Source organism: Odocoileus virginianus, chromosome 21 (genome assembly GCF_023699985.2).
Source record: "Odocoileus virginianus isolate 20LAN1187 ecotype Illinois chromosome 21, Ovbor_1.2, whole genome shotgun sequence".
Lineage (NCBI taxonomy): Eukaryota > Metazoa > Chordata > Mammalia > Artiodactyla > Cervidae > Odocoileus > Odocoileus virginianus.
The window spans coordinates 27,063,556-27,091,244 of record NC_069694.1 but is presented as its reverse complement, the minus strand read 5'-3'; the positions used below and the strand labels follow the sequence as shown (position 1 = coordinate 27,091,244).

General features: G+C 44.1%; 2 protein-coding genes across 2 annotated transcripts in view; one reads left to right on the top strand and one right to left on the bottom strand.

Moving 5' to 3' along the window:
- Positions 1 to 357: 357 nt before the first annotated feature.
- On the top strand, positions 358 to 11,652 carry MED28 (mediator complex subunit 28). The gene is made up of 4 exons (XM_020907204.2): positions 358 to 539; positions 3,567 to 3,633; positions 4,372 to 4,484; positions 6,104 to 11,652. The coding sequence occupies exons 1-4, from the start codon at positions 381 to 383 to the stop codon at positions 6,299 to 6,301; spliced, it is 537 nt and encodes a 178-aa protein (XP_020762863.1). The 5' UTR covers positions 358 to 380; the 3' UTR covers positions 6,302 to 11,652.
- FAM184B (family with sequence similarity 184 member B) overlaps positions 11,639 to 27,689 on the bottom strand; it is a 115,155-nt gene continuing 99,104 nt past the window's right edge. Inside the window, exons 12-18 of the mRNA XM_070452116.1 lie at positions 25,083 to 25,246; positions 22,095 to 22,273; positions 20,261 to 20,407; positions 17,986 to 18,103; positions 15,857 to 15,961; positions 14,867 to 15,066; positions 11,639 to 12,795 (exon numbers count right to left, since the gene is read on the bottom strand). Coding sequence (XP_070308217.1) covers positions 12,702 to 12,795; positions 14,867 to 15,066; positions 15,857 to 15,961; positions 17,986 to 18,103; positions 20,261 to 20,407; positions 22,095 to 22,273; positions 25,083 to 25,246 — 1,007 coding nt within the window. The 3' untranslated portion in view covers positions 11,639 to 12,701. The remainder of the gene's footprint in view (positions 12,796 to 14,866; positions 15,067 to 15,856; positions 15,962 to 17,985; positions 18,104 to 20,260; positions 20,408 to 22,094; positions 22,274 to 25,082; positions 25,247 to 27,689) is intronic.

Genomic DNA, 27,689 nt, shown 5'->3' with positions numbered 1-27,689 from the left:
AATGTCTGCGGGATGAACGCGCACCTCCCTTCTACCAGAGCGTAAAACTGGGCCCAGAGAGAGCGCCAGGTCCAAAGCAATTTCAGGAGTTGAGAGCGAAGGCGGGACTGGTACAGGAATACCTGACTCCGCAGGAGGACTCGCTCCACTGTACTTACTCATTCTCCTCTCCACACAACCGTGTTAAATCCTAGCCTTCAATTCTCAAGGTTTAAAAAAAAAAAAGTAAAAGCCTCGTTGCCTGTGAGTCTGGAAATAAAGCACCAAACGAACGGTTTCCCGGGCATCCAACAGACGCCAACTCGCCCCGGACGCTGTCACATGACCGGTTACGTCACGTGACCCGCGGGCCCTAGCTCCAGGCACCCGCCATTTTCAAAATGGCGGCCCCGCTGGGAGGCATGTTCTCTGGACAGCCACCTGGACCTCCTCAACCTCCGCCGGGGCTCCTGGGCCAAGCTTCGCTTCTTCAGGCCACGCCAGGCGTTCCGAGAACTTCTAACAGTACCTTGGTGGACGAGTTGGAGTCATCTTTCGAGGTAAGATGAGACGTGGGCGTTTGTGTTCCCAGCCCCCCCACCCCACCCCAGGCATGCTGCGCGTGCGCAGGTTATCTCTTTCAGCGATATCTCCACCCGCTTACAAACTGGGTTCAGAGAGCGTAAGTCACTTGCTTTAGTCGCCACATCGAGTCGTGGCCGAAATTCTCCGCTAGTAGGCTGCCTGGAGAATCCCATGGACAGAGGAACCTGGCAGGTTACTAGTCCATAGGTCGCACAGAGTCGGACAATACTGAAGCGACTTAGCACGCAAGCACAGGCTGGCGAATATGCGTCACCTTGACGTTTCTGGAGGCACGCACACTGGAAGTTTGTCCGTATTCAATGGGGGGACCCTTCTTGGTTCTCAATAGGTTGCTCCTGTCTCACTCCATCCTTGGTCCCGTCCTTGAGTATGCTTTCCTGCGTTTCTGCGTGTTACGTGCTCATCCTCTCTAGACTGCAGTGTCCATCATTATGTCCTGCATCCTTTCCATTGTGCTCCACCCTTAAAGGGTCCTGACGTAGTGGGTCTCTTGGAGCTGAAATGGAGTTATTTAAAAGTTACTGTAGGGGAAGTTGGTACTAAGACTGAGGGAGGAGGAGGAAAGCTGGGGGGTAAAGAGAGAGGCAGAGGTGACCCAGACCTTGAGTTTTGCTGAAACTCAATTTCACTTTGGTTGCATATGACAAGTTTTAAGTCAGAATAGTAATAGATGGTGTGTCATCCAAATATTGCCCCAAATGGTAATTATATAAATATGTAATATTTCCTCCCTTCCACATCCATATACAACTACAACTTGGATATAATTGGGGTCATCAGTGCCTCAGCAGTCTGGGAGATTATTCTTTTTCTTTTTTTAAATTGAAGTGTAATCGATATATACTAGTTTCAGGTGTACAACACAATTTGATAATTTGTATGTATTGCAGTGATCACCACAATAAGTCTAGTTAATATCTGTCACCATACATAGTTACAAAAAAATATTTTTAATTACTCTGTGCATTCCATACCCATGACTTGTTTATCTATTTTTAAAGATTTATTTGTTTGTTTATGACTTCACAGGGTCTCCTCAGGTCTTCATTGCTTCGCACGGGCCTTTTCCAGTTGTGGGGAGCAGGGGCTGCTCTCGAGTTGGGCTGTGCAGGCTTCTCATTGAAGTGGTTTCTCTTACTGTGGAGCACCAGTTCTAGGCCTGCAGGCTTGAGTAGTTGGGGTGCATGGGTTCAGTAGCTGTGGTGCACAGGCTTAGTTGTTCCATGGCATGTGGGACCTTCCCAGACCAGAGCTCAGACCCATGTCCCCCAGATTGGCAGGTGAATTCTTTACCACTGAGCCAGGAGGGAAATTCCCATGACTTATATTTATAACTGGAAGTTCCTGCCTTTTAGCTTTCACCCACTTCACTCATCTCATCACCTGTCTCTGGCAAGCACCAATCTGTTCTGTGTATCTGTGAACTTGGTTTCATTGGTGGTGGTGGGGTTTTTAAGGTCCATATATAAGTGAGATCATATAGTATTTGTTTTTCTCTGGCTGACTTACACCCTCAAGGTCCATCCATGTCACAAATGGCAAGCTTTTGTTCTTTTTTATGACTGAATAATATTTCGTTGTGTATGTGAGTATGCCATAACTTCTTTACTCATTCATCCATTGGTGGACACTCACGTTGTTTCCATATATCTCGGCTATTGTGAATAAATACTGTAATGAACATGGGGTACAGGTACCTTTTTGAGTTAAGTGTTTTTATTTTCGTCAGCTAAATATTCATATGTATATTGTATATTATTTATCTGTTTATTTATTTGTATTTTTTTTAAGGGAAAAGAGGAAACTAAAATTCCTGAGATGAGTTTTCCTCCCATCCTCTCTGGTGGCTCTGCTGGTGAAGGAGCAGCCCCAGCTTTCTTTGCCAGCTTGTGACTGGCTCACTTCCTGGATGAGATGTTTTCCATTAGCCACAGGTTTCACAAAGCAGGTGCACACCCCCTACATCCCAAATCCAGCAAGGGTCACCTTTCAAAGTAATACACAGAATGGGCAGTCTGTTTTTCCAATTTCTTAATTGTTACAGGATTTTCCCTGGAGAAATCTTTGATTTTTCTGAAGGGTAACTGCAGGCAGGAGAAAGGCTCTCACATCTGGTTGATGGCCTAAAGTTGAACCTAGACTTGCCTGCCTCACACCTAATGTAGTTTGCTTACTAGCAAACTAGGTCAGTGCTTTCCTGAGGTTTGAGATTTTCCTTCCTCACCCTCCCCCCCCCCCCCCCCCCCACCCTGGGTCCCATCTGGTTCTCTTTTTGGCCTTTCTGTTCTGCAATCGCCCTTCTTCCTCCATTTCCTGAGAGTTACCCTTGCACAGAACTCCTGTGCCTCTAGATCCATGTTCCTTTATAGAGAATCCTTCATTGGGACTTGCTTGTTCATATGACACCACTTTCTCTTAGGTTGTCCAGTCAGTCAGTAACATGTATTTATTGAGCATCCACATTGTGCCAGACAGTAAGACAGGCAAAATTCCCAGCTGCTAGTAAGGCACAGCTAATAATGAACTGAGAGAATGGCACAAGATCAGTTAACCAAGTTAAAAACAATAATGCAGGGCTTGAGGTTGGAGCATGAACCTGAGGGACACCATTTTGAAAGAATAGACAGGGGTAGCCTCTGAGTAGGTGACAGTTGACCTGATTCCTGAATGTGTGATGATACGTGTCATGTAAGCATCAGAGGAAGGGGCTACAGATGGGACTGGAATAGGGATCCAGGCCCTTGTGTGGAATGAGACAGCTGGAAAAGGAGCAGCAGTGGGAGAGAGACCAGATGGGGTGCCTGCAAATACCAGCTTCCTATGTGGGCCTAATGGGCTCAGTTTACCAGTGTCTTGTCATTTGGTATGCAAACCCAGAAGCTGTTAACTAATTGAATGACATCAGGAGAAGTCATTTCTTACTCTAAGATTCTTGATGTGTGAATGACATTTTTTTCTTCTGTGATATTTTGATCACACAGGCTTGCTTTGCTTCTCTGGTGAGTCAAGATTATGTCAATGGTACAGATCAGGAAGAAATTCGAACTGGTAAGAATTCTGTCATTGCTGATTTTACATTTGGTATGTTTCAGTCCTGCTGTATCCTGAGAGAACTTTTCCAGGAGTAAGATTTGTGTAGTCAATCTATATACCTCTGGTTTTTGTCCAGTTGATTGACATTTCATGTCGCTCATAATGAACCACTTAAAATGAATGAGCTTTTCATGTTGGTACCAAGACAGAGAAGGCCAATAGGGTGTACTGCTTTTTAAAGAATGAAGTTTTGTGCTTTTCCCTTCTCATCCAAGTTCTGTCCCCAGACAGGTACTTGTGATTTCTTTGTACTGTGTTTTAAATGTTTAATTTCACCTGGAAATCGTGATGTTAACACATTACTGACCAGGGGATTTTCACAGAAATGAATGCCTATGGCTGGTATTTTGTTATGTAAGTGAATACTGAAACATCTCTGGTCAATAATGTTTGGGTAACGGAAGCATGTATATGTCCCTGGTCAATGGGTTGTTAATTGCTGGATCTCTGCATTGTCTTTCTTTGGAAGAACTTTGCACTGTCAGTAGGCCTCTTATTCACTTTATAAATGCATGGATTATCTGCTATTTAATGTTGGTTAATACATAGGAGGTCAGGGGTCAATATTATTGCTGTGGGCAGGATTAAAACGCCTGATCCCATCTGATATTCCGACTGTTCATTTATGAGAGAGATATGTGTGTCTAGTGTTTTTCTTAATTTAATATTTTGGTCTTTTTTTTTTTTTTAAAGGTGTTGACCAGTGTATCCAGAAATTCCTGGATATTGCAAGACAGACAGAATGTTTTTTCCTACAAAAAAGATTGCAGTTATCTGTACAGAAACCAGAGCAAGTTATCAAAGAGGTACAAGCTCAGCTTTCTTCCCGAGTTTAAGCAAGAACAAATGTCGTCAAAATACCATTTACACTTTAACCGAGGTGCTCCATTTGCCCACTAGTTATAGTGGGGCTTCATAGCTTGAGTGTAAAGTGTTGGCTGTCAGTGTTCATGACAACCTGCACCTTAGGAGTAGGGGTGGAAAGCAGGGCTTCAAACAGAGCAGCCTTTACTTGTTTCATACATTAGTTTCTGTGGAAGATTTTTCTTTTTTAAAAAAAAGTTCTACTGCTTGAAAATATTGAAAAGCTATTAATGTAGATGATAAACTCATTTTGGATAGAAACTAGCCTGTGTGTCCCTGGTGCCTTACACACAGGAAGAATTCTATGCAGTTTTTTCAAGGAATCAAAAAGTTAGTGTTCTGTTCCAGGTTCCTTGAAACTCAAGATTTCATTTATCTCAGTTATTTGAAATCAGAGTCTTGGAAATATATTGAGGTTGTCATTTTTTTAAAAATTTTTTTCATTTTTATTAATACAGAATATACTAACAGTAAGTTATCTTTCAATATAATCAAGGTTACAAATAAACTGTTACTAACCCATAAACAAATAACAGTCACTTGACTCATCTCTTGGTTGAATAATTCTCTATTAGATAGTACAGTTATTTTTACCAATTTATTTTTAAACTGCTTTATGATTTTAAAGAAATTTCTTCGTCTTATTAAATAATTCCATCAATTGGGAACTTCATATATCACAATTATTTCCAGCAAGTTAATGCATTCTCCAATGCCTTCTACTCAACCTAGTTGTCTTAAACTGCATTCTGATTCTGAGGTTGTCATTAATGGCATTTTGTGGGTTGGGCCAGGGTCTGCTCCCTGCAATATGGAAGAGAGAAGAATCTTCCTGCCCAAAACACAGCAATTCCTTCAATGGGAAAAACCAAATTGGAATATTTTAAAATAATTTTTAAAGTAACTTCTCCCACAGCTGAGCAATCAGTTAAAATGTTTTTATTCTTTGATACCAGCTATTAAGAAGGTGAATGGTAAGAAGATGATATTCTTATTATTCACCATATCAAATCATTTCCTGATTTGAATACCTGAGTGATAGTCTAGGTATGTTCAAGGCCAGGTCTTAATGCAGAATTTTAATACTGTCATTCATTAAAAAAAAAACTTAAAAATGAGGGTTTACTGCTTCATAATCTGAAATGATAGAATGGTAGCTGTGGATTCTTTTAAAACAGTTAATATGTGTTTCAGATTCTCAAGTGTTTAGATTCTTCTCACAGTAGGCTTTGGATATAGAAATGCTGGGTGCCCAGAGGCCAGGATAAAAAAGAGACTGATTTCTTTTTGGCTGCCCTTTGGTACTTTGGAATTTTGTGACTTGTTGTATTACTTACAAAAGGACATGAATTAAAAATAACTCAGTGTTAAGCAGGCATCTTTTATGGAAAGAGTTGCTTTGGGTTATTCAAATTATGCAGCTAAGCAGAGTAATCGGCCTAGTATGGCTTAATTGATTCTGTTTTGAATTTACTTCTTAGTGCTCTTAACTAATCAGGAATTATGTTCATTTTTCATGAGTTTGCTCTGACTTCATTGCTTTGATTGGTTTCATTTGTAGGATGTCTCAGAACTGAGGAATGAATTACAGCGAAAGGATGCTCTGGTCCAGAAGCACTTGACAAAACTAAGACATTGGCAGCAGGTGCTGGAGGACATCAACATGCAGCACAAAAAGCCAGCCGACATCCCTCAGGGCTCCCTGGCCTACCTTGAGCAGGCGTCTGCAAATATCCCTGCACCGATGAAGCAAACCTGAGGAACAGCCACCCGAACACTGGCTGGTGCCTGAGTCAGCCCGAACACTGTTTCGCTAAACATCACTTCTTGTAGACTTGACATTTTGGGAGAACTCTTTGCCAGAGAATGAGATGATTTTAGTTTTGTGCTCTCATCTAAAAATTTCCCCCTATTTTTGTAAGTGTTATTTCTTGAGTACTTTATAAAATGCTTACTGCTGTGGTAAACCAAGTATAGTCTTGAGCAAAGTTTAAGACTGGTAGTGTGATGCTATTTACAGATTCCTTTTATGTTTTTTTTTATGCTTGCTTTTATATTGTTTTTATTTTTGTATGACTCAATCTCTCTGTGTTTTCAGTTTTAGATTAGTTTGTATGACATGAGGGGGAAAGCTTATATGATGGAGCTGCATATCAGAGGATGAGGATTTTGGTTGTAGGCTTTCATGATAATTTACTGTTCAATGGCAGTGTATAAAAATATGCAACTTTTCTGTTTTTCAAGACTTTGAACTACCTCAAGAAGAGGAGTCTAGTGCACAGTGTAAAACTTTCAGAGGCTCACAGTAAGAATATTTTATAAATAGATTGGAAGAGGAAGAGGATTATAATATCCTAGGTTAGTGTAATGACTGTTACTGTACTTCAGTAACCTAGTGCTTTAGAAATCCAGTAGTATCCTTAAATTAATGTTGACTTTTATTTGGGGTAAGTTTATCTTTTGTGTAGTGTTTATTTACTTTTGGGGTGCAGTGGTGGGAGCAGTGATAATGCTAATGTTGTTCACTTCTACAATAATGAATCAGCTTAACACAGTGGACCCTGCTCTCAACAGAGGCATTGGTGAATATGAACTTGCTGTGATCATCTCTTGAGTTTTAAGTTTTGTGTGTTTGTTCTGCTCTTTTGGAGCAGATTTTTCTGGTAACAAAGGTTCTTTCTAATGGTGTTGATTCCAAGGGACTGGGACCTTGAAGTGGGAGGCGGGCTGCAGGGTACATGAGAGACGGTGTGGGGAAGATATCTTACCCTCTGTTGGCCACAAAGGCCATCTCAGTTTCTCTGTTGAACTATTGTTGAGAAATATAAACCAGCATTGTGCCCTGTCTCCTTAGATAAGGCTTTCCTTTCTCTGTTTACAGTTCCTCATTAGATTACACCCCATCACTCTCAACCAGTGCAGCACTTCTGAACAGGCAGTGCTTCTGTGACTCAGGTCTTGGCTGACTTTGCTTTCTCTGGTCTTGAAGGCCCTGCCCCACCCACCTTGACATCCTCAAGTTTCCGTCTGGCCTGGATGTCACCTGGTCTCCACAGCCTCTGAAGGCCCTCCATCACATCCCCAGGACACAGGACCTCTTGTTCCTTCTGCCAGCTTGGCAGAAGAAGTTGCTTGGTTCTCCCTCTGGGTTAGTGATCTGTCTCTTTGTTCTCATGAAGAGTAGGCATTATTCCCCTCTGAATACAGAGGGACCATATGTTATTTTTTATACATAGTACTTGTTTTTGTGTGCTTAACATGTATGGTACATAGCCTGAGGCCAATGAATTCCTTCAGTCAGAGTATATAGATAAAGCTTTTAAAGGTTGTTTTTAATCACATTATCTGATTTCAAGGTTGTTAACCTGGTCATCTTATGCCAATCAGAAACTGATTGGCAGCTTTAGATTTCTTGATTAAAAACCCAACCGATAAGATAACATTTTAGACATTGTATGAATGAAGAGGTTCTTAGTGAAAAGTTCAGAGACTGTTCTATTTGGTGCTTACTAAAAATATTTTGAATTAATGGTGTACCAGTTATTACCATTTCTTTACTAAATTCAAAAGTTCTCTGTCAAATAACATTTCACTAAATATCTTTTTCATTTTTCGTGATGTATTTTGCTGGTCAATAAACACAGAAAACCCTCTAGGATGCCACCTCCTTCGAGGAGAAAATAACGAGGTATCCGAGAAAATAACGAGGTATCCGCTGGGATTTCTCTCACCTTATCTCAAGGGATAACAGACCCACCCACATTTTGAGCGCATCTTTATCCCCCCTTCCTGTTCCATCCATTACACTGTGTAAGACAAGCCTTTCCTCCAGTGACGTGAGGCCAGGCCAGTCGCCTTCTGCTGGGTTTAACCCGCTGGGGACACGTCTGCAGGTCACTCTTTGCAGCTCAGTGTCCTTGGCCTCCCGTCTTCAGCATTCCCGTTGTGATACCTGAGCGCCACTCCGTTGCCTGGCCCCTCATTCAGTCTCCAACTCCTCCACATGCTCTCACCTGCTTCACTATGACATTTTATCATCTTTTTTTGAACTCATTGTCTTTAACACATCTTAACTTTCCTCTTTGGTCTTCTGCCCAGCCTATAAATGTTGACATTCCTCAGTGTTGACATTCCTCGGGCCTCTGGAGGCCATGAAGGAGCCCTGCTCAGTTTTCTCAAAGGCCCTGCCCTTCCTGGATATGACAGGCACGGTGGGGCTAGTGGGGCCGCGTTATTTCTGCCCAACACGGACTTCTTTAATGGGCAGTCAGTCCTTCCTCTGAAGCTCCTCAGCCTGACCAAGGCTTTTTCTCCTAACTCTGCTGCTATCTAAGGTTCTTGCCCAAATCTTCCTTGGCTCTCGCTACAGGTGTCAACTATGTTTCAAAATATGAAGGCTCTTCCTGCCTCCTCCTCTTAATTCAACACAAGTGTTTCTCCTGAGAAGGGGGGAAACCTGCCCCTGACATCAGACACTGATTCAGCACTGCTGGGCTGTGTTATTCTCCTGTGAGACAGAAGCAGTCTAAGGATACCAGCCTCCTAGACAAAGCTACTCTGAGACCATGATAGAGCAAAACAAACCACAACTGTATAAGCACAGGAAAAAATAAAGGTCACACTGCCACCCCTCAAATACCAGACATTGTCCTGGCTAAAAAATAAGTGACTGCAACTTTTTTTTAACCATTTGTAGCTTTCTCTCTAGTCTGCTCTCTCTGTTGTTGTTGTTCAGTCGCTCAGTCATGTCCAACTCTTTGCGACCCCATGGACTGCAGCATACCAGGCTTGCCTGTTCTTCACTATCTCCCAGAGTTTGCTCAAACTCCTATCCATTGAGTTGGTGATGCCATCCAACCATCTCATCCTCTGTCATCCCCTTCTCCCGACTTCAATCTTTCCCAGCATCAGGGTCTTTTCCAATGAGTCAGGTCTTCACATCACGTGGGCCAAAGTATTGGAGTTCCAACTTCAGCGTCAGTCTTTCCAATGAATATTCAGGGTTGATTTCCTTTAGGATTGATTGGTTTGATCTCTTTACTGTCAAGGGGACTCTCAAAAGTCTTCTCCAGCACCAAAATTTGAAAGCATCAATTCTTTGGCACTCAGCCTTCTTTATGGTCCAGCTCTCACATCTGTATATGACTACTGGAGTAAGATAAGATCCAGCCATAGAGTTTCCTCTCCTTTCTGACAGCATCCAGTTTGGAGTGAAGCCCTGCTCTTTTAGAACCTCCTTGAAAGTATCCAATGCCAAAATCTTAAAATAGGATCTTTCTAAAACACTCTGAAAAGCCCCAGGATTCTTCATGATGGACATTCTTCCTCTGTTCCAACAAATAATAAACGCAACTCATTCACCTGTAGCTAGGTGTCTGGTGGTCTTTGCTCCTTCAGCTGTCTCAGTGTATACCTCATGGAGGGCGTGACTGACATGCTGCTGTGAGCACGGTCTGAGAGAATCGACAGGACGGTGAGGTTGGAGACTGACTCACTCACTGTTCAACTGGCAGGAAGATACATCCTGAGTGGGATGTGAGGTCCAGTCACCAGCACAAGAGGGTGGCCTCATTATTGATTTTACCAGTGCTGCCCTGGGCAAGTGTCCCAGTGGAAGGGAACTTTTGTCAATGCACAGATTCAGTGTTGCGTATAAGAACGGTGGAATTGACTGGTTAACACTCCACTGTCTCGACTCGCAGCAAAGGGGACAATGACAGAGTAGCTTTAATGCTCAAAGGCCTCTGAGTTCCTGGGGCATCTTTGGTTATCCCCTGCAGGGGGAGAACAGACAGCTGAGAAGCTAGTAGGAGGCAGCAGATCAAAACCAGTGCTGCACCTGGGGGATGGTGGAGATCAGTGCTTTTCTTAGAAACCTGAAGGATGCTAGGAAACTCGTCCCAATCATAGCTCCGTTTACTTTCCCAGACTAGACCATATAGAGTCCAGGTAGAGGCTGGAGACCGATTATATAGCAAACAGCCTCAGTTGCACCTGCTGTTGCAATGACACTGGAGCAGTAATAAGGGCTCAGGTATGTAGTGTGCAACTGCTAATTGGACGACTTCATTCTTTTCTCCCCCAGTGAAGAAACAGTTGGCAACTGGAAAATGTTCCTTTCCAGTTTTGTTCCAGGAATATGTTAATTCCTCCTCTCTGTTATAATATAGCCTAAAGAGATACCCTGTTTTCCTCCTAAATCAATTCTGAATCAGTTCATTTCTCTTAATGTCTGCTGTTAACCTCCAAGCCATCCCCATCATCTCTAGACCACTCTGCTCTTGAGAGATGAATGGAACCAGATTATGCAAAAGAAAACAAGAATGTTTTCTCTCTCAAATTTCCTTATCATTATCATTTAGGGTACAGAGAGGGAGAATTTCATTCCCTGTTGGTGAAGGTGTAAATTGCTAGAAACTTTTTGGTAATTTGGTAGTATTACACAAAAAGCCTAGGCATATCCTTTGATGCTTTATTTCAATACTCAAGGAATATGTCCTAAAGAAAAAATGATAGATGCATGCCAAGATGTATTTAGCAAAGATAATTATTTGTGTATAACCTTGAAATTTAGCATGATCTTTTAGTCACATGCAACAAGGAGTTAAAACTGATGTGGGGTCTCAATAAAATTCTATCTCTGTAGCATGTGTTATGCCGAGTTAAACAGCCTCCTTTGTTAGTCATCAGGAGTTGCACAGTGGTGGGAAAATATTTCAACAAAAAATGAACTACTGTATGTACTACCTGTATGTATTTTTAAAAACACAGAACACTATCCTATAATGTTACCTTAAGCAGGAAATAAAATTTAAAAATACTTGATACTGAAAAGTAACAGGGCATGTTACACAGATGGTAGTAAGTATTTGCATTTTAAAAAAGTATGTTATTGGGCTACATGTTTTAATTAGGTAGTAAATTTACTTTCAAATTGTGAGTCTGAGTTGTAATTGCATTTCTCTCAAAATGATCCAAGTGCATGAGTAGCTCCATTTTATTGAAGATGATCTGACTGAGGTTAATGTGAAGTCCCTGTTTCCAAGTTCAGCCTTTGTATAATTTCACCTCTGAAAAATCAATACAAGTCACACCATTTTTATTGCCCAATTGTTTAAAGTTTTATTCAGAGAGCAAAGATTTGACAGTGCATGGAATAGACAACTGTTTATAGGCCACCTGCTGGGCCAGCACCAAAGGATTGAGAATATATTTTTCCCACCGAAAGCTGTATTGAGTTTGTTAAATTGCAGTGCTCCATCAGAGGATCAGACAACTCATCATGGACTGACAGCAAGGTCAGCACTGAACAGCCATTCCCATTTCCCTTTAATCTACTGAGCATCCATGCAGTGGGGAAGCAACGCACCACGAGGCAAGACTAGAGGTTCAGTAGGTCTTTGACTTCAAAGAACAGATAGTCTAGAAACCATCACAAACAAACAAACTGATACTACAGTCATTGAGGTCGAGATGTATGACAGGGTGAGGCTCCATTATTCACAGAAAAATCCTGGCAAGGCTTAATTCCAGTTCATGATTAGAATTATTACCCATATTTTATTTAAACCTCAAAAAGCCCCTTTGAGGTAGGTGTTACATCCTCTGTAATCTTCATGTCCTGGACCTAGGAAGTCAAAATATTTGATCCAACTATGCCAATTTCTGCTATAGTCCATTCATAGTAGTTTGGTTTGGTTTTTAAAAATGACTTTCCTGGTTATTCTGAGCTTTGCTTTATTTCCCTTCCTATTGAGGTTACGTGTGCATTTTGAAATTATTTACATAGAAACAGTTTAAAGTAAAGATGATCAGCATCCTAGGAAAAATGAAACCACTTTCAAAGTAGACCGTGGAAAGCACAAAGTCTGATATTCCACAAGGTGGTGTGCAATCTTATGGACACTAGAAATATGTATAGGTCATCAGTAACATTAATATTTCCCTATGGGTGCTTTCTGAAAACACTGGCTTGTTTCATCTTAACATCACAATGAAACAGTATGAAATGTTAATGTAAGAATTTGTTTTAGCTATATATGTAAATCATATTGCAAGCAAGTTATTTGATTGGTTGACTCTTTAGTTCATTCCTTCAATCAGGTGTTTCAAAAGAAATGTTTTTCAAATATCCTCTTTATGCTTTCCCAAGGATCAGTTTAGAAAGAAAAATATTTGGTAAACCATTCCTGGTGAGCTGAACCTTGCTTCTGTTGGACTTCTTTGGGTTGGGCTGTATCATCATCTTGTGTCCTAAAAACAAACAAGTTTTCTTAAATGGTTTTGAAAATTATTCAGTAAACAACTTAATATGCCATCGTCTTTTCAGTGAAAGATAACTACTGCTTTACTCTTCAAAAGATCAGTAGCTAGAAAAAGTTGTGAAGGATGAGGATGAAGAGAGAGCATCTAATTCTGTTAATGGAAACAGTGCTCTCTATTATTTCACTTAAAAGGAATGAGGCATAGTTTGCAACATTCACTATTTAAAAGAAAAAAAATATATATATATAGCTGAGATATATATGTCCTAAAGCTATATATATGTCCTTAAAAAAAAAAAAAAAATATATATATATATATATATATATGTATGTATATATAGCTGAGCTGGGTCTTGCTGAATGGGGGCCTTCTTTAGTTGTGGCAAGCAGGGGCTACTCTCTAGTTGCAGTGTGCAGGCTTCTCATTGCAGTGGCTTCTCTTGCTGTGGTGCACGGGCTTTGTTGCCCCATGGCATGTGGAATCTTCCCAGACCAGAAACTGAACCCATATCTCCTGCACTGATAGGTGGACTCAACCTCTGGCTCCCAGAGAAGTCCGCAACACTTAATATTTATTTCAGGGACAAATTAAACAATAAACCCCCTTCAAAAAAAAGTAAAAGAAGAAATGGTTAATGAATATAAAATTACACTTTATGGCCTCTTCAAAAGTTACCTAATGTGCTCTGGCCTTTAAATGAGGCTGTAAAATTAGTCTAATAAACTGAAAAAGAGAGATGATAAGTAAGTACAGTGTTTACCTATCTGAACAGTCTCTATCTGTACTTGTGAAGCTTCTTATAAAACAGTGGGAACACAGCTTTAAAAAGGTGTGTGATAATGAGTTATGAACAGTGGCCAGGATCAGGCCAGCTCTGGCTCTGGCAGTTAATAGACCATGTGCTTGGGATTCTAGGCCTCAGTATCCTCAGCTGCGAAACAAAGGGCTGGACTTGCTCAATGATTGGCAGGGGGTCCTTCCAGCTCCACATTCATTTTTGTCCAAATAGCCTTGGGCAGACAGGGCCTTTGGAAAAGGAACATTTCAGAAGAGGCCTCTTCTGAAAATCAAACTCCAAAGTCCATAATTAAAGATTTAGCTCTGAACAAAAATTGGCCAAGAAGGAAAATCAGCAACAGGGGAAATCATATTTCTGGAAGAGAAGCATGCTGCAAGAGTTTCTGGAAAACAAAGCAGTATCAGAGAGCACCATATGAGATCAACCAAACCCACAGATTAAGATTAAAATTACAAGATTATATAATGAATCGAGAAATAACCTTTTAATAATAGTGGAAAATTGCTGAATGCTTCTATGCCAGGTCTTGTGCTAAGCATGTCCTATGGATTAATTCCTTTAGTTTCACATGAGTCTGAAGAGGTAGGTGGTATATTATCTTCATTTTAGAGGTAAGGAAACAGAGATGTCAAGTGAGCTGCCCAAAGCCACACAAGCTAAGAATGAGCAGGACCAGAATTTGAATCCAGACTCAAGGCCAGATGACAACAGCCCATTGTTTGCGTGAACCACTCTGAAGTGATCGGCTAAGTGATTCAGTGTCCCCTGTCTACTCATCCATGGAAAAGTAAAAAAAAAAAGAGGCTTTCTGGAATTTTTTATCAGGAATAGTATCTCTTCTAAAGAATGACCTATTTCCTTTCTCATAGATAAACTTTTTGGCTGAGCTGCAGTTTGTCCAAGGCAAGGCTTGTTTTGTTATTCTTTGTATCGGCCCAAATGCTGGGTATTTAACAGGTGCCAGAAAGGAATTCTAATTTCCCTCCTGGCTACAGAAAAATGGAATCATAGCTTTGGCCCTCTGCATGCACGCTGAGTCGCTTCAGTAGTGTCTGACTCTTTGCAACCCTATGTATCATAGTCCGCCAGCTTCCTCTGTCCATTGGATTCTCCAGGCAAGAATGCTGGAGTGGGTTGCCATGCCCTTCTCCAGATCTTCCCCAACCCAGGGATCAACCCCACCTCTCTTCTATCTCCTGCATTGGCAGGAAGGTTCTTTACCACTAGCGCCACCTGGGAAGCCCAGCTTTGGCCCCCTACCTTGTGGCAGTTTTCACATCTAGAGATGGGGTGGGTTTGTAGGGCCGGCCACAGCTGGGACCTGGGTCCAAGCTGGGTGACTTAGTTATCGGAGGGGCACTGATCCTGGAGCTCAGGTCACCACTCAGAAAGTTCTTGGCGTAGGAAGCGAGGTTAGGCACACTGACCACTCGGCTGGGCACTTCCTCCACCTTCTTCTTCTGTTGGGATTAAAGGAAAGGCCTGTTAGTGCCACCTAAAAGCAGCGTTACTGTAAAAGTAGGTGAGCCTGCCATGCCAGAATTACGTGAGCAAGAGACAATACTTTTACTTATCTATTACATGTTCTTTTTTAAAGCATTTAGTTGTGCTTTAAAACAGGCTCACAATCTCTATCCAAAACTTCTGGCAGCAAATATATTTTTTAATTTAAAGTTTTTAGATTTTAAAAGGCACCCTCAGCAGAAGCTGGCCCACACTGTCCTCAATACATTAATATTTCTGGAATGAAACTTACATTTTGTCACATGAAGAGGGATATATAAAAATTATAAATGAGCTCACATGAATTCAGCTGGAGTTAATGAATTACCAAAAAAATATAAACTTTTTAGTGCTTTAGGATTTTGTGACAGCAGATGAGAAATTTGGATGTGAATATTTTCACTGTAATACATTCCAAAAATATAAAAGGAGAAAAAAGGTGAAGTGAAGGGTTCTTGCCCTTCTCCTCCTTCCTATCACCAAGATATAGCCACTATCAGTAGTGACACATATATAAAAAGTTTGGAAAGTTAAAAAAACTCATAAAAATAAAAAATATATATAAAATCTGCCTAGTCAGATATAAACAATTTGCTAGTAATTTGGACTATTTCCTGGGGGCCTTATTTTCAATGAATATTTATCTAAATGAATGCCAGATTGTTGATAAATAAGCTACCATTATCTTTGGGGAAAATAAAGCCAGCAGAATTATGTAATGCATTGAAACCAGTAGTACCAATTTACCTTCATGGAAGGGGTCAAATACCCTGGGTGAGGATTGAAAGAGAAGGATCTATTCCGATGGGACATTGCGCTGGGGAACGCTGCATAGTGAAATCTTCTCTCCTCCTGGAAAAAATACGACTGAGTCTAAATGAGACTAACTACACAGCACATTGAGTTTGATTTGAAGGAAGATGGCTGTGTGAGGGCAGATTACAGAGACGAGGAAAAACCAGGGAAAAGAGGGGAAGTCAGTGGGAATCAAATTACAATCCACTGAGGCTTTGAGGAAGCACCTTTATTTCTGGGGCCTTTGTGTCCCCAGCCCCTCTTGTAAAGGAAAGGACAAGCTTATTTGGCATGCCTTAGGGAAATCAGAGATCCAGGTAGTCTTAGCATCTGGGAAAAGTCTACTGCAAAAAGTTATTAGCTAAGGCAAAATAAAAAACACCCAGGTACAATTGCTATATGGGTTTTCTTGGTGGCTCAGTGGTAAAGAATCTGCCTACCAATGCCAAAGATGTGGATTCAATCCCTGAGTCAGGAAGATCTGAGAAGGAAATGCAACCAACTCCATTATTCTTGCCTGGGAAATTCCACGGACAGAGGAACCTGGTGAGCTATAGTCCATGGGGTTGGACAGTCCAAAAGAGTTGGACATGACTTAGTGACTAAACAAAAACGCAATCACTATATGGTCAATCTTCTTTATCTGTGTTATTTTCCACTTTTTTTCTTCCCAGATGTCTTGTTTTTAAAATAAGTTCCAGGTGTATAATTTCATCTATAAAAACATTGATAAGTATTTCTAAGAGATAAGGACTCTTTACAAAACAAAACCACAATACTGTTGTCACACTTAACAAACAAGCAATTCCTTATTGTGTGTTAGTCACTTAGTCAAGTCCGGCTCTTTGCGACCCCATGGACTGTAGCCTGCCAGGCTCTATTGTCCCTGGAATTCTCCAGGCAAGAATACTGGAGGGGGTCACCATTTCCTTCTCCAATTCCTTATTAGTATCATCTAATTTTCAGTTAGTGGTTAAGTTTTCCTCATTATCTTGACATGAAGCAGTGTGCCTGGGGAGCAAGAGGGTGCGAGGATGAATTTGAGATACAAGTGTATGTGTGTGTTGTGGGAGGATGTGTAGCTGTGTAAGCCACTATAAGACCATGGATTTTACTCTGAGAAGAACAGGGAGCCATAGGTAGTACTGAATAGAGCTGTGCTGTGATCTGTCTTACATTTGAATAAGATTACCCTGGTTGCTGTGAGGTCAACAGAGTATGGTGAGGCTGGAGTGAGTGGGGAGACCAAAGGACTCTCCACCATTCCTAAGAGGCAGTGGGGCCTGGACCAAGGTGGTGAAGGGAGAGACCCAGGGAAGTGGCTGGACTTCTCATATGGCTAACTAGCTGACCCATACGGGCCACGCTGATAGAAGTGTGTATCACCCAACGTCTCCAGAGCTGAATGTAAACCACTGGGAGCTGGCTTATAGAGAACTTTCAACCAAAGTGTGGAGCACAGGAAGCCTGGACAAAAGCCTAAAGCAATGGTCAAAGTGTGAGGAGGCACAGATGTGAGGCCCAAGTCATTCTGCTGCTGCTGCTGATGCTAAGTCACTTCAGTCGTGTCTGACTCTGCGTGACCCCATAGATGGCGGCCCACCAGGCTCCCCCGTCCCTGGGATTCTCCAGGCAAGAACACTGGAGTGGGCTGCCATTTCCTTCTCCAGTGCATGAAGGTGAAAAGTGAAAGTGTCGCTCAGTCGTGTCCGACTCTTCGCAACCCCATGGACTGCAGCCTACCAGGCTCCTCCGTCCATGGGATTTTCCAGGCAAGAGTACTGGCGTGGGGTGCCATTGCCTTCTCTGCCAGGTCATTCTAGATTTTCCCAAATTCTATAGGTTAGCAAAACACAAACCAATACCAACATCAGGCAGATGGTGTAGGACTTGGGAGCGGAGTGATTATTTTTTGCCTTCTACTTTCCTGTGTTAATTTTTTCTAGTGAGCATGTATTATTTTATACAACAGGGAAACAATATCCAAGGACCTTTTGTAAGGTGGTTTTCAGGTTATCAGGAATACAGTTTTAGGCCCCCAGGGAAGTGCCAGGCTAGAGCAAACGCCCCTGAAGCCTCACCGTGAGCTGCTTGATGATCTCCTCCCTCTCCTTCAAGCGGGTCTGCAGACGGCCTATGAGCTGAATGTCCTCTGGCCTGGACGCCCCCTTCCCTGGCTTCTCTCCGGAATCTTTCAGTCTGTTTCAAGCAGGCATGCAGTTAGCCCCTGTGCTGCAATGACTGAACCGCGAGGAGCAGATGTGGACATGATGGGGTGATGCCATGTGCTTGGCCTGGCTGGCCACGCTCTGTTCACCAAAGGGGGAACAGGCCCAGGGTCAGCCAGTGAACTGGTTGCAGAGCTCTGGGTGGATGGAGCTCAGGACCCCACTCCCAGTCTGACATGTGTCATTCCAGGAATCAAAGTTCTGTGCACATAGATGCCACATTCACTGGGGCTTCAAGAACCAGGGAAGTTTAGGGAAAGTGGCCTTGGCTGGCAAATGTCCCCACTGCTAGCAAGGACAGCAGGTTGTGCTAATACAGATGTGGTTCCATTGCCATCTCCTGGCGGCCAGAGAGCATGGCATGAGCTAGTTCTGCAAAATGGGGGGCAGCAGGTACCCACAGCCCTTTCAATGTGAAGCTGGAGAGACATAACCTCTGGATGGTGGTGGAGGGAGGGGGGCTGCAGGTGGTCCACTGATTAGTTGATAAGAGGCCAGGGTTTTGGGGTGAGAGGACCTGGACTCTTAACCCAGCTCTGCTTTTTTCTAGCTGTGTAATGGGTATTTTGCCCATAACCCTCAGTTCCTTCTTTAAAATGGGCATGAAACTGGATGGTTGTAAGAATTCAATGAGATAATGTCCCTGGCACATGGTAAGAACCCACTAGATGGTAGACGGTAAAACCTACTTCAGATTTTGGATGATTTGCTTTATATTGGAGACAGTTGGGGACAGTTTTTAAAAGTACAAGTTAAGGGTAAGACAGGTGACATGTAAAGTTACTTAGTGCTGCTTGACCTGGTCACTTTGTCACTAACCCTGATCCCCCAGTCTCTTCTCCTCTCAGCAGTCAGAAATGACCCTGTTATAAGGTGAATCAGAAGCCCTTGCTTCTGAAGCAAGGGCTTCCCCATTCACTCCACACAAATACACGCAAACCCCTTCTCAGTGAGGCATCTTCTCTAGCCCTCCCAGCTATTCTGCCAAGCTCAGTTCCTACCATCGCTCTCTCATTCATTCCACTTAAGCCTTCTGGCTGTTTGGTCTTGGGAGGCAGGCCCCAGGGCCTTTGCACTTGCTGTTCTGTCTGATTGGAAAGCTCTTTGTCCAAATGTTGCTCTCATTTCCATGCCTCCTTATGCTTAAATGTCACCTCCATGCCCACCCTTGGCACTCCAGATATTGATCCTGTTTTCCTTATAGCATCTTCACTATCTGTTATGAAGTTTAACATTTGTGTGCTTACTCTTTGTCAGAATCTCCATCTAGAATTTGCGAGTGCTATGAGAGCACAGTTTTTGTTTTATTCCCACTGTAACCCCAGAACCTAAAACAGTGCAAGGCACACAGAAGGCTCTTAACAAATATTTGTTGAATGAATAAATGAATGTTTGCAAGAAGGGCTCCTGGTTTCTTAATCTGTCCATGGGAATAAGCTTCTACCTTTAAGAACTGCTGTGACAGCAAAAGAGACACAGATGTAAAGAACAGACTTTTGGACTCTGTGGGAGAAGGCAAGGGTGGGATGATTTGAGAGAATAGCATTGAAACATGTATATATCATATGTGAAATAGATCACTAGCCCAGGTTCAATGCATGAGACAGGGTGCTCAGGGCTGGTGCACTGGGATGACCCTGAGGGATGGGATGGGGAGGGAGGTGGGAGGGGGGTTCAGGATGGGGAACACATGTACACCCATGGCTGATTCATGTCAATGTGTGGCAAAACCAATACAATATTGTAAAGTAATTAGCCTCCAATTAAAATAAATGAATAAATTTAAAAAAAGAACTTCTGTGAGGATTAAATGAGATGATGCATATTAGAGGGGGAAATGCTCATAAAAAAAGCAGCCTTGATCCTTCTGATTTCTTCCAAGTGTGAGGGTTAAACTGTGCTCATTCCTCACAGATTAATGGTGCCCTGCATGAGATAGGAATGTTGTCTCTCCTAAAAGGATGGGTGACCAACCTTCCCAGTTTGCCTGGAACTGAGGAGCTTCTGGAACTCAGGACTTCTAGTTTTAAAACTAGGAGAGTCCCACGGACACTGGGATGAGTTGGTCCCCCTAACAAAATGGTACATCTACAAGTCCCTCCCAGCCTGGGGCCAAAGCCTCACTTACTCAGTTTCCAGGGCAGCCAGCCGGGCCTGGAGCCGGGCTTGAGCACTGCTGAAATCAGCCACCATGGCCTGCATCTCCTTCCGGTGTTCCTGGCGCAGCATCTCCACCTCCCGGGCCCGCTGGGCTTGCTGATCCTCCTCCAAAAGCCTGGAGGGATAGAGGTGGGGGGTGGCGGGAGGAGAAGCACAGCTGGGCTTGCCCAGGCTCTAGCAACTGAACTTCTAGGGGACTGGAGTTTCTCCCCACTCTGCTGGGTGGCCTGCAGAATCTGAGGTCAGGACATGGTGGGAAGGAGACCTGGGTTCTCTGAGTTTTGGGACCAGGATAAACCCATCTCATGGGACACCTTCTCAGCATCCTCCACCCCAGCATTCCATGAAGGACCTGAGCACAAAGGGCAGCCTTCAAGGGGAAAGGTGGGAGGACAGCTCAGGAAAGGAGTCCCAGAAAATACTCCTTTCACTTGAAGCAGGTGGGGAGGCCTGGAGGCTGAGATTCTTTATCAGAATTGTCGACTGCTGGGACTCTGAGAGCTGGAAGACCTGCAGTCCAGTCTGGAAAGGCAGGGTGTGAGAGGGGCTAGGAGGACAGCATTTAGGCTACCAGTGTCCATCCATGACCTCCCCCATCACTTCCGAGTTGTGTGACCTTGGGCAAGCTAGGCTTGGCTCAGTTTCCCCACGTGATTGACAATAGGGGCTACCTTGTAGGGCTATTGCAAGGATGAACCATGTTAATCCATGTCCAGGACAGCCCGTGGCACAAAGTATATATTCGACCATCAGCTTTTCTTCACTTTTCTTAACCTTGGGATGGGGCATGAAGGGATCCGCAGACCAGACTGAAGGGCCTGACACCCTCCAAGAGTACATGCATATTTTTGTGTGATGATACCCTTCTCCAGGAGAGGGACTGTTGCTTTCCTCACCTGGAGGAAGCTGTAACCGGAAATGATTAGGACCCCCTACTCTGGTCCAGGGTCCTTATCCCAGTGTTACATGGTGAGTCCCTAACTGAGTTTAAGTTGCTCCACCTTGGCCAGGTGGGTTCATGGCTGTTCCTCAGACGAGCTCAGGCCTACTTTCACTTGCACTTTATGCTGGGAACTGGGACATTCAAACACTGGGATGAAATGGATAAGTGCCTTCAAAGATACAAATTACCAAAGCTTGCTCAGGAAGAAATGGATAACCTGAAAAGTCCCATATCCATTAACAAAATTAAAGTTGTAGTTATAAACTCTCCATCAAGGTGAAAAAAGGCTGTGAATTCAGGATGGAAAAAGGACTATCCAACCTAGATAAGAAAATCATAGTTATCACTACAATTTACCAAGTACCAGGGTCAGTCCATGGTAAGCACCTTCCTATATGTTTCACTGCATCTACAATAGCCCAAGAGAGGTAGTGTGTCCTACAGCTTACAGGTAGGAGAGGTTAGCAGACTTGCCCAGGTCACACAGCTATTAATAGGACCACAGCACTGTCTTTTAAACTATGCTACTGCACCGTTTCCCTAAGGCTGGTTTTAAGGATATTTTTGGTATTATTAAGTTTGACTCCATAAATTTCCTGATTTGTAGGGAAATAGGGTAAATCCAGCATCGACCCCTCCGTCTACTTTAGGGCTTATCCTCTGCAGTTTTGAGATCTAGAATTCCTAGACCACAGATACCTTCCAGGGGTCAAAGGAGTAACACCAGTGAAGTCCCGGCGTACTAGGGAGTCTTTTCGTTGGGAAGATGCCGAAGGCGGAACCTAATCTCACATCCCAGAGGCTCGCGAAGGGGCAGAGGGAGAGAGGGAGGGAGGGAAGCGGGGAGCCTCAGACCGACCTGCGCTGGTCGCGGAGCTGCAGCGCCTCCTGCTGGTGCTGTTCCACCTCGGCCTGCAGCCGCCTCACTGCCTCCTTGAGCTGCGAGTTCTCCTCCCGGAGGCCGCATCCCTCGCTGGGCTGCAGCTCCACTGCGCTCTTGCCTTTGGGGGAGCCCGCCTGGCCCGGGCCGCCCTCCTCCTGGGGAGAAAGCAGCCAGAAGAACCGATTGCAGGAGGCTCAATGGCAGACAAGGGCCACAGATGTACCGCGGCAAAGACCCAGCCTGGAGCCCAAATTCCGCACTTGATTCAGGAGCTCATGTCTTACCTCTTGAAGTTTTCAGCTTTGAGAGCTGGCCAAATTTGGCTCTCGAAAAGTCGAATGATGCTGGTGAGCCAAGAATGTGGCTTAAATCAAAACAAGCCCAACACTCCACCTCTATGGCGTCTATGTGTTGGAGGGGGGGCACGGGGGGGATGTCTCCTGTCTCTTCTTGTAAGGACACGAATTCACTAATTATCCCCCGAAGGTTTCATTTCCAAATTCCATCATACTGGTGATTAGGGCTTCAACATGTAAATTTGGGCAAGACCACAGAGGGCGGAGGAAGGGGAGAGTGAATATTTGCTGAACAATAACGATCTATCACACCTCCTCCCAAGATTCTGGAACAGTGAGTCTATACATCTCAGCCTTGTGTCTTCTGAGAAAGCTTCCCAGGTGATTCTGAGGCCACCACAGTTACAATCCACTGCCCCACACTTGCCCTCGCCCGTCTCTTTACCTAGGGTGCCCTCCACACCCAATCATTCCTGCCTTGGTGATACCTTCTCATCTCCTTGGGGGAGAGGCAACATGCTTTCTTTTCTCTGAGAGCCAGATCCCATCTGTGTAGAGGTTACATAGAAGTGCAGTGATTTGCTGAAGTGCTGTTTTTCTCTATCAGACCAGCAGGTGGAGAAAAGGAAGGAGCCATCTCCACTTCAATCTTCCCAATTCTATACCACCTAGCACAGAATCTGGGATTCAGTAGGTGCCTAAAGAATCCCTGTTGTGAAATGATGCTTGAAATGCCAAGGTTCAGACAGAAATATAAGGATCTATGTCCAACATTAAATGGGGGCACAGTTAATCTCCAATTGGTGAATGTAGCAGTTTTCAAGGCCACGCAAACATGCCTGAAGGTTTGCGCCCCTGTTCCTGCCACACAAAGACCGAACAGCATTGCAGAGGGGGTATGTGTGGCCCAGGCCTCATACTTCTTGCTTCCAGCCCTGGGGTGCACATGGTGTGGGACACTCATTGGCACTACCTGGCACTCACATCTGCATGACCCAGAAGGGCTCAGTTAAGGTTCTGTGGGGCCACCCTTGACTAGAGGGAGAGAGAAGTTGACGGGTAAGTCCATCCCTCTCTGTCCTTGGCTGGGACAGATTTGAGAATTATTTCATTGGGCTCTCAGAAGACCCCAGTGGATGGAACACCACTTACTTGCAGTGGCAGCCACCTTGAGACTGCATCCTTATATTCTGCCTGCCCCCCCAACTGCCGCCCCTTCATTCCTGCTGCCTGAAGTTGTCCCTTCTTAGGAATACACTTCTTCTCTGTGTGGGAGATCACCCAGGGTCTGCTGTTTCTCCCTGAGGGTTCAGGGCTTCCCTCCAGTGAGATGTAGGTGAGGCCGGCACACTGATGACCAGCTACTGTCTCATCTACCCAGCCTGAGTCTCTATCCATAGCCCTCAGGAAAGCCTGTCATTCACTGCAGTGGGCCTGTCACTGAACCCTCCAGCCACCAGCTGTCACCATCCTACACTTCCCGTGTCCCCTACCATAGGTCCAGGTGACTCCCACCAATCTAGAACATTTAACGGATCATGTTGTTTTCCCTCTGCTAGACTTTACCAACTGAGCTGAACTCTCTGTGATATATCAGTTGTTGATAATTCTCATTCAACACAGAAATTGTGTACAGGTTCTCACTACCAGCAACATCTGGAATGAATGATCCCCACGTTCCTCCGATCTTCAGCAGGGCTTGGACACCAACTAATTATGGCCATTTGCGTACCCTGGTGGAGACTCTACTATGTGCAGAACTGTGTGCCAAGTGCTGGGGCTGGGTGGACTGAGATGGAGCAGACATGGCTTGTTCTTAAAGGACTTGTAATCTGGTCGAGGAAACAAGGATATCCATGTAGTGATGGGTCCCTAACAGGACAGGCAGTAGATGCGGGTGCCAGCTGAGCTGTAGCCTGGAAGTGCTCCAGGCGCTCAGAGGGTGCGGAGAAGTCATGGGTTTGGATGGGAGACCCCCAGCCTGGAAGGATCAGCTGGGCACTGAAAAGGGAGGAGGGGTCCCAGGTAGGGGGCAGGGCACATGCAGAGGCCCTGAGGCAGGAGGCAGAGGCCACGTTTAGAGCAGAGAGGGAAACACAGCCAGTGGGTGAAGGCTTTTCAACACCAGAATGGGCGCTGGGAGCTTATTCTGATAGCAGCAGGGAGCCTGAAGGCTTTACACAGAGGTGCCTTAGATGGACACCTGAGGTCCACTGTGGTGGGCTGGGGAGAGATGTCTGGCTTGTGAGGGGGTCCCTGTGCTACCCAGCAAGGTAGGAATTATGGATGGGCAAGGAGGAAAATGATGGGCCAAGTCTGACCAGAAAGTTCAGAGCTTCGGTGACAGGAAGGCAGCCTCCACTCATGGGAACAGGGCCATCGAGGCAGGAGTCTGTTTGGGGAGGTGTTCTGAGAAATTCTGTGCAGGTCCATGGAGTGACTCAGATGGGCTGTCTCTAGGGCCTGTCTGTCACCAACACTCTGAGATGCTATTTCATCTGAATTTAAAATAACAGGCTGTACTTAAAACTTGCTTTTGCTTTACAGAGATGGAGTCTGCAGGCTCATCAAGTATCCTGTCCTTCCACAGGCCTGGGGGTAAAAGAGCACTTGGAACCTCTCCCTGATGCTGCTCCAAGAAGGGTGTGGGCAGGGCAGGGGTGCTGACCTCTGAAGTCCCAGCACGGTCCTCGCTGTCCCCTGGACACTGGGTGATGGCCTGCCGTCTGCCCATGCTCTCCAGGGCCCTCAGCTCGGTCTGCAGAACCTCCAAGTCCTTCTGGTGCTCAGAGCAGGCAGCTCGCTGCTCTGCCAGCTCCTGCCTCAGGGACTCTGCAAAAGGAAGAGCAGAGGCAGGTCAGGGGCGTGCTGAGGCCAAAGTCTGGGGTGGGCTAGAGTGGCGAGCAGCTGTAGGTGTTGGTTCAAGTTCCCCAAACTTACCTATTTCAAGAGAACACAGCAACAATAATACCATTTATTGAGTACTAAATATGTTAAGCCCTTAAAAAGTGTTTTCAGTGAAACCCTACAACCATCCTATCCAGTATTATCCCTCCCACTTTATGACGAAGGAATAGAGCCTCAGAGAGGCTCGGCAGCCCAGAGCTATTCTGCTAATAAGTCATAGTGTCAGGATTCAACACTTTCCATGGTTCTTCTTCCCTCAGAATCATCTGCTTAACCATTGCTGGTTGGTTAGGATAGGGGGTGGGACAGCCTGAATCCAGAGCTGAACCCTGAGGCAACACTTGGCCTCAGCAACAAGACAGAAAATTAAGAACAGAGAATTAGCACATGACCCCAGTGGCCTCTTCTTGAAGTACAGGTCTCAAATTGGAAATGGTGACATACATTTATGCTAATTCTCAAGGAGACAGACAATCAGGTTCTACTCCTCATGGATATAAGTTCCTAGCTGGATTGTGGACAGCAGGGAGGGGATGGCATATCATCCCAACAGAGTCATTGTGAAAACCAGAATCATCCAGGAGAAATGTACATGCCCTCCTTAACTCAGGGACCAGTACAACCAGGAAGTATAATTTCTCCTCTGAGGATTGTGGGTGATTTCTGATAGTGTGACACTTCCCAGCATGATCAAAAGGCAAATAAAATAATCCTTTCAAAAAGAACATTTTCTGATAGAGTAGACAGTATTCAGTGAGCTATTAATTTTTAAAGAGAATATGATTTTCAAGTGCTAGTAAATTTGATACTTTATTTTCCTTTATGGACGTTTGAGACTTTATACTTTAGTTATTGCAAATTACTTTTGAAACATTGCTCCGATAATCCCAGAGGCCATAAGATACATAGTACAGGACTTAGTATAGAGCAAGTGCTCAACATATATTTGTAAAATAAATGAAAGATGTTCAGTGTGAAAATTAGTGATATTGTGAAAGTGTCCCAGTTGTAAAAGATTTCCCACAAGTTTACTATGCTTCCCTGAAAGGACAGTATTTAAACACATATAAAAGTTTAATTATTCTGATGCTATTATGTTGAAAAATTTATCTCATCATCATCTTCCATCTCCTCTAGGATTTTAATAGAGTGATTTTTATAGCTTAAACACAATCCAATTTTTTAAATTCTTTATCACAAAAATATGTATAATAAAACCCTCTAGCAAAGCATGAACTACAGAGAGTTCATTCATTACCTGCCCCTCTTCTCCTCATATTTTCTCACCATCCATTCATTTACCCATCCACACCCCCATCCATCCACCTGCCCATCCACCTATTCATCCAGCATGTCCAGGTACCCACCCCAGTATGTCAGGTAATCTAGTGGACACTCACCCTTCCTGCTCCTCACACAGTGACCTATGCTGCATGTCAGGTCTGTCTCACACAGATGATGGAAAAGGAGTAACTTGGACCAGGAAGTCCTAGGATCACACTGTGGTGGTCTGTGCTCCCACCCACCCAATGCCACCCACAAAGCCCATGATTTGCTATCATCATTACAGAGTCCACAAAACCCCTTCTTCCTGGGACTTGTGCTGAGCATGCCAGTCTATCCTCAGGGTCTCTCTGGAATCTTTCATCCAAGTAAGGGCCAGGCTGCTGTGGGGTCAGAGAAGTCAGGGACAGGGCAGCAAGGATGGTTGCTGTGGGGTTTTAGACTCATCAGGGGTGTCCAGCCTGATCTCAGTCTGGGGAGTCTGGTTTCTGGGAAGTGTGGTACAACCTGGGTTTTAACTTGTATAATGTGTCTTCTTAAGATGCCGAAACTTTGGCATTTCCCACGTGGCCACCCCCATTCCAGGGTAGCTGCTAACTGGGAAATCTGTGGGACTGTTTCTCTCCTTCATCTGGAAACATGCAGGGCTGATGTGCTGACATGCAGTGAGCAGGTCATACTGTCTAATGAAATCAAACAGCAAGTAGATCTTATTCACTTATGGAGGTAAAGAAAATATTCTTCTGAAAATTCTCTTAAGGAGGGCACTGTCTGGGTTTGAAGAAATATTTTAAAAGGTCTATATGGTCTTTAATGCTAGACATGAAATAAGGAGGGCATTTGTCTTGCTCTTAAGAGTGAGAAAGAAGATGAGAGTAAAGGAGAAAATGAGGGAGAGAGATGATCTACCAAAACAGACAGAGTCAGCCATGCAAAGGTGGAATATTCAGCAGTAATGACAGTGAACATTTACACAGCATTTACCAGGTGCTATGCTAAGCACGTCCCATGTATAGACTCATGTAATTGTAATAACAGCCTAATGAAGGGGATACTATTATTATTTTACAGATGAGCAAATGAG

Excerpts from the sequence above, each read along its gene's own strand:
- MED28 (XM_020907204.2), top strand. The coding sequence starts at position 381 with ATGGCGGCCCCGCTGGGAGGCATGTTCTCTGGACAGCCACCTGGACCT. Across the intron at positions 540-3,566 it reads AGTTGGAGTCATCTTTCGAG|GCTTGCTTTGCTTCTCTGGT; the intron begins GTAAGATGAGAC and ends TTGATCACACAG. Across the intron at positions 3,634-4,371 it reads TCAGGAAGAAATTCGAACTG|GTGTTGACCAGTGTATCCAG; the intron begins GTAAGAATTCTG and ends TTTTTTTTAAAG.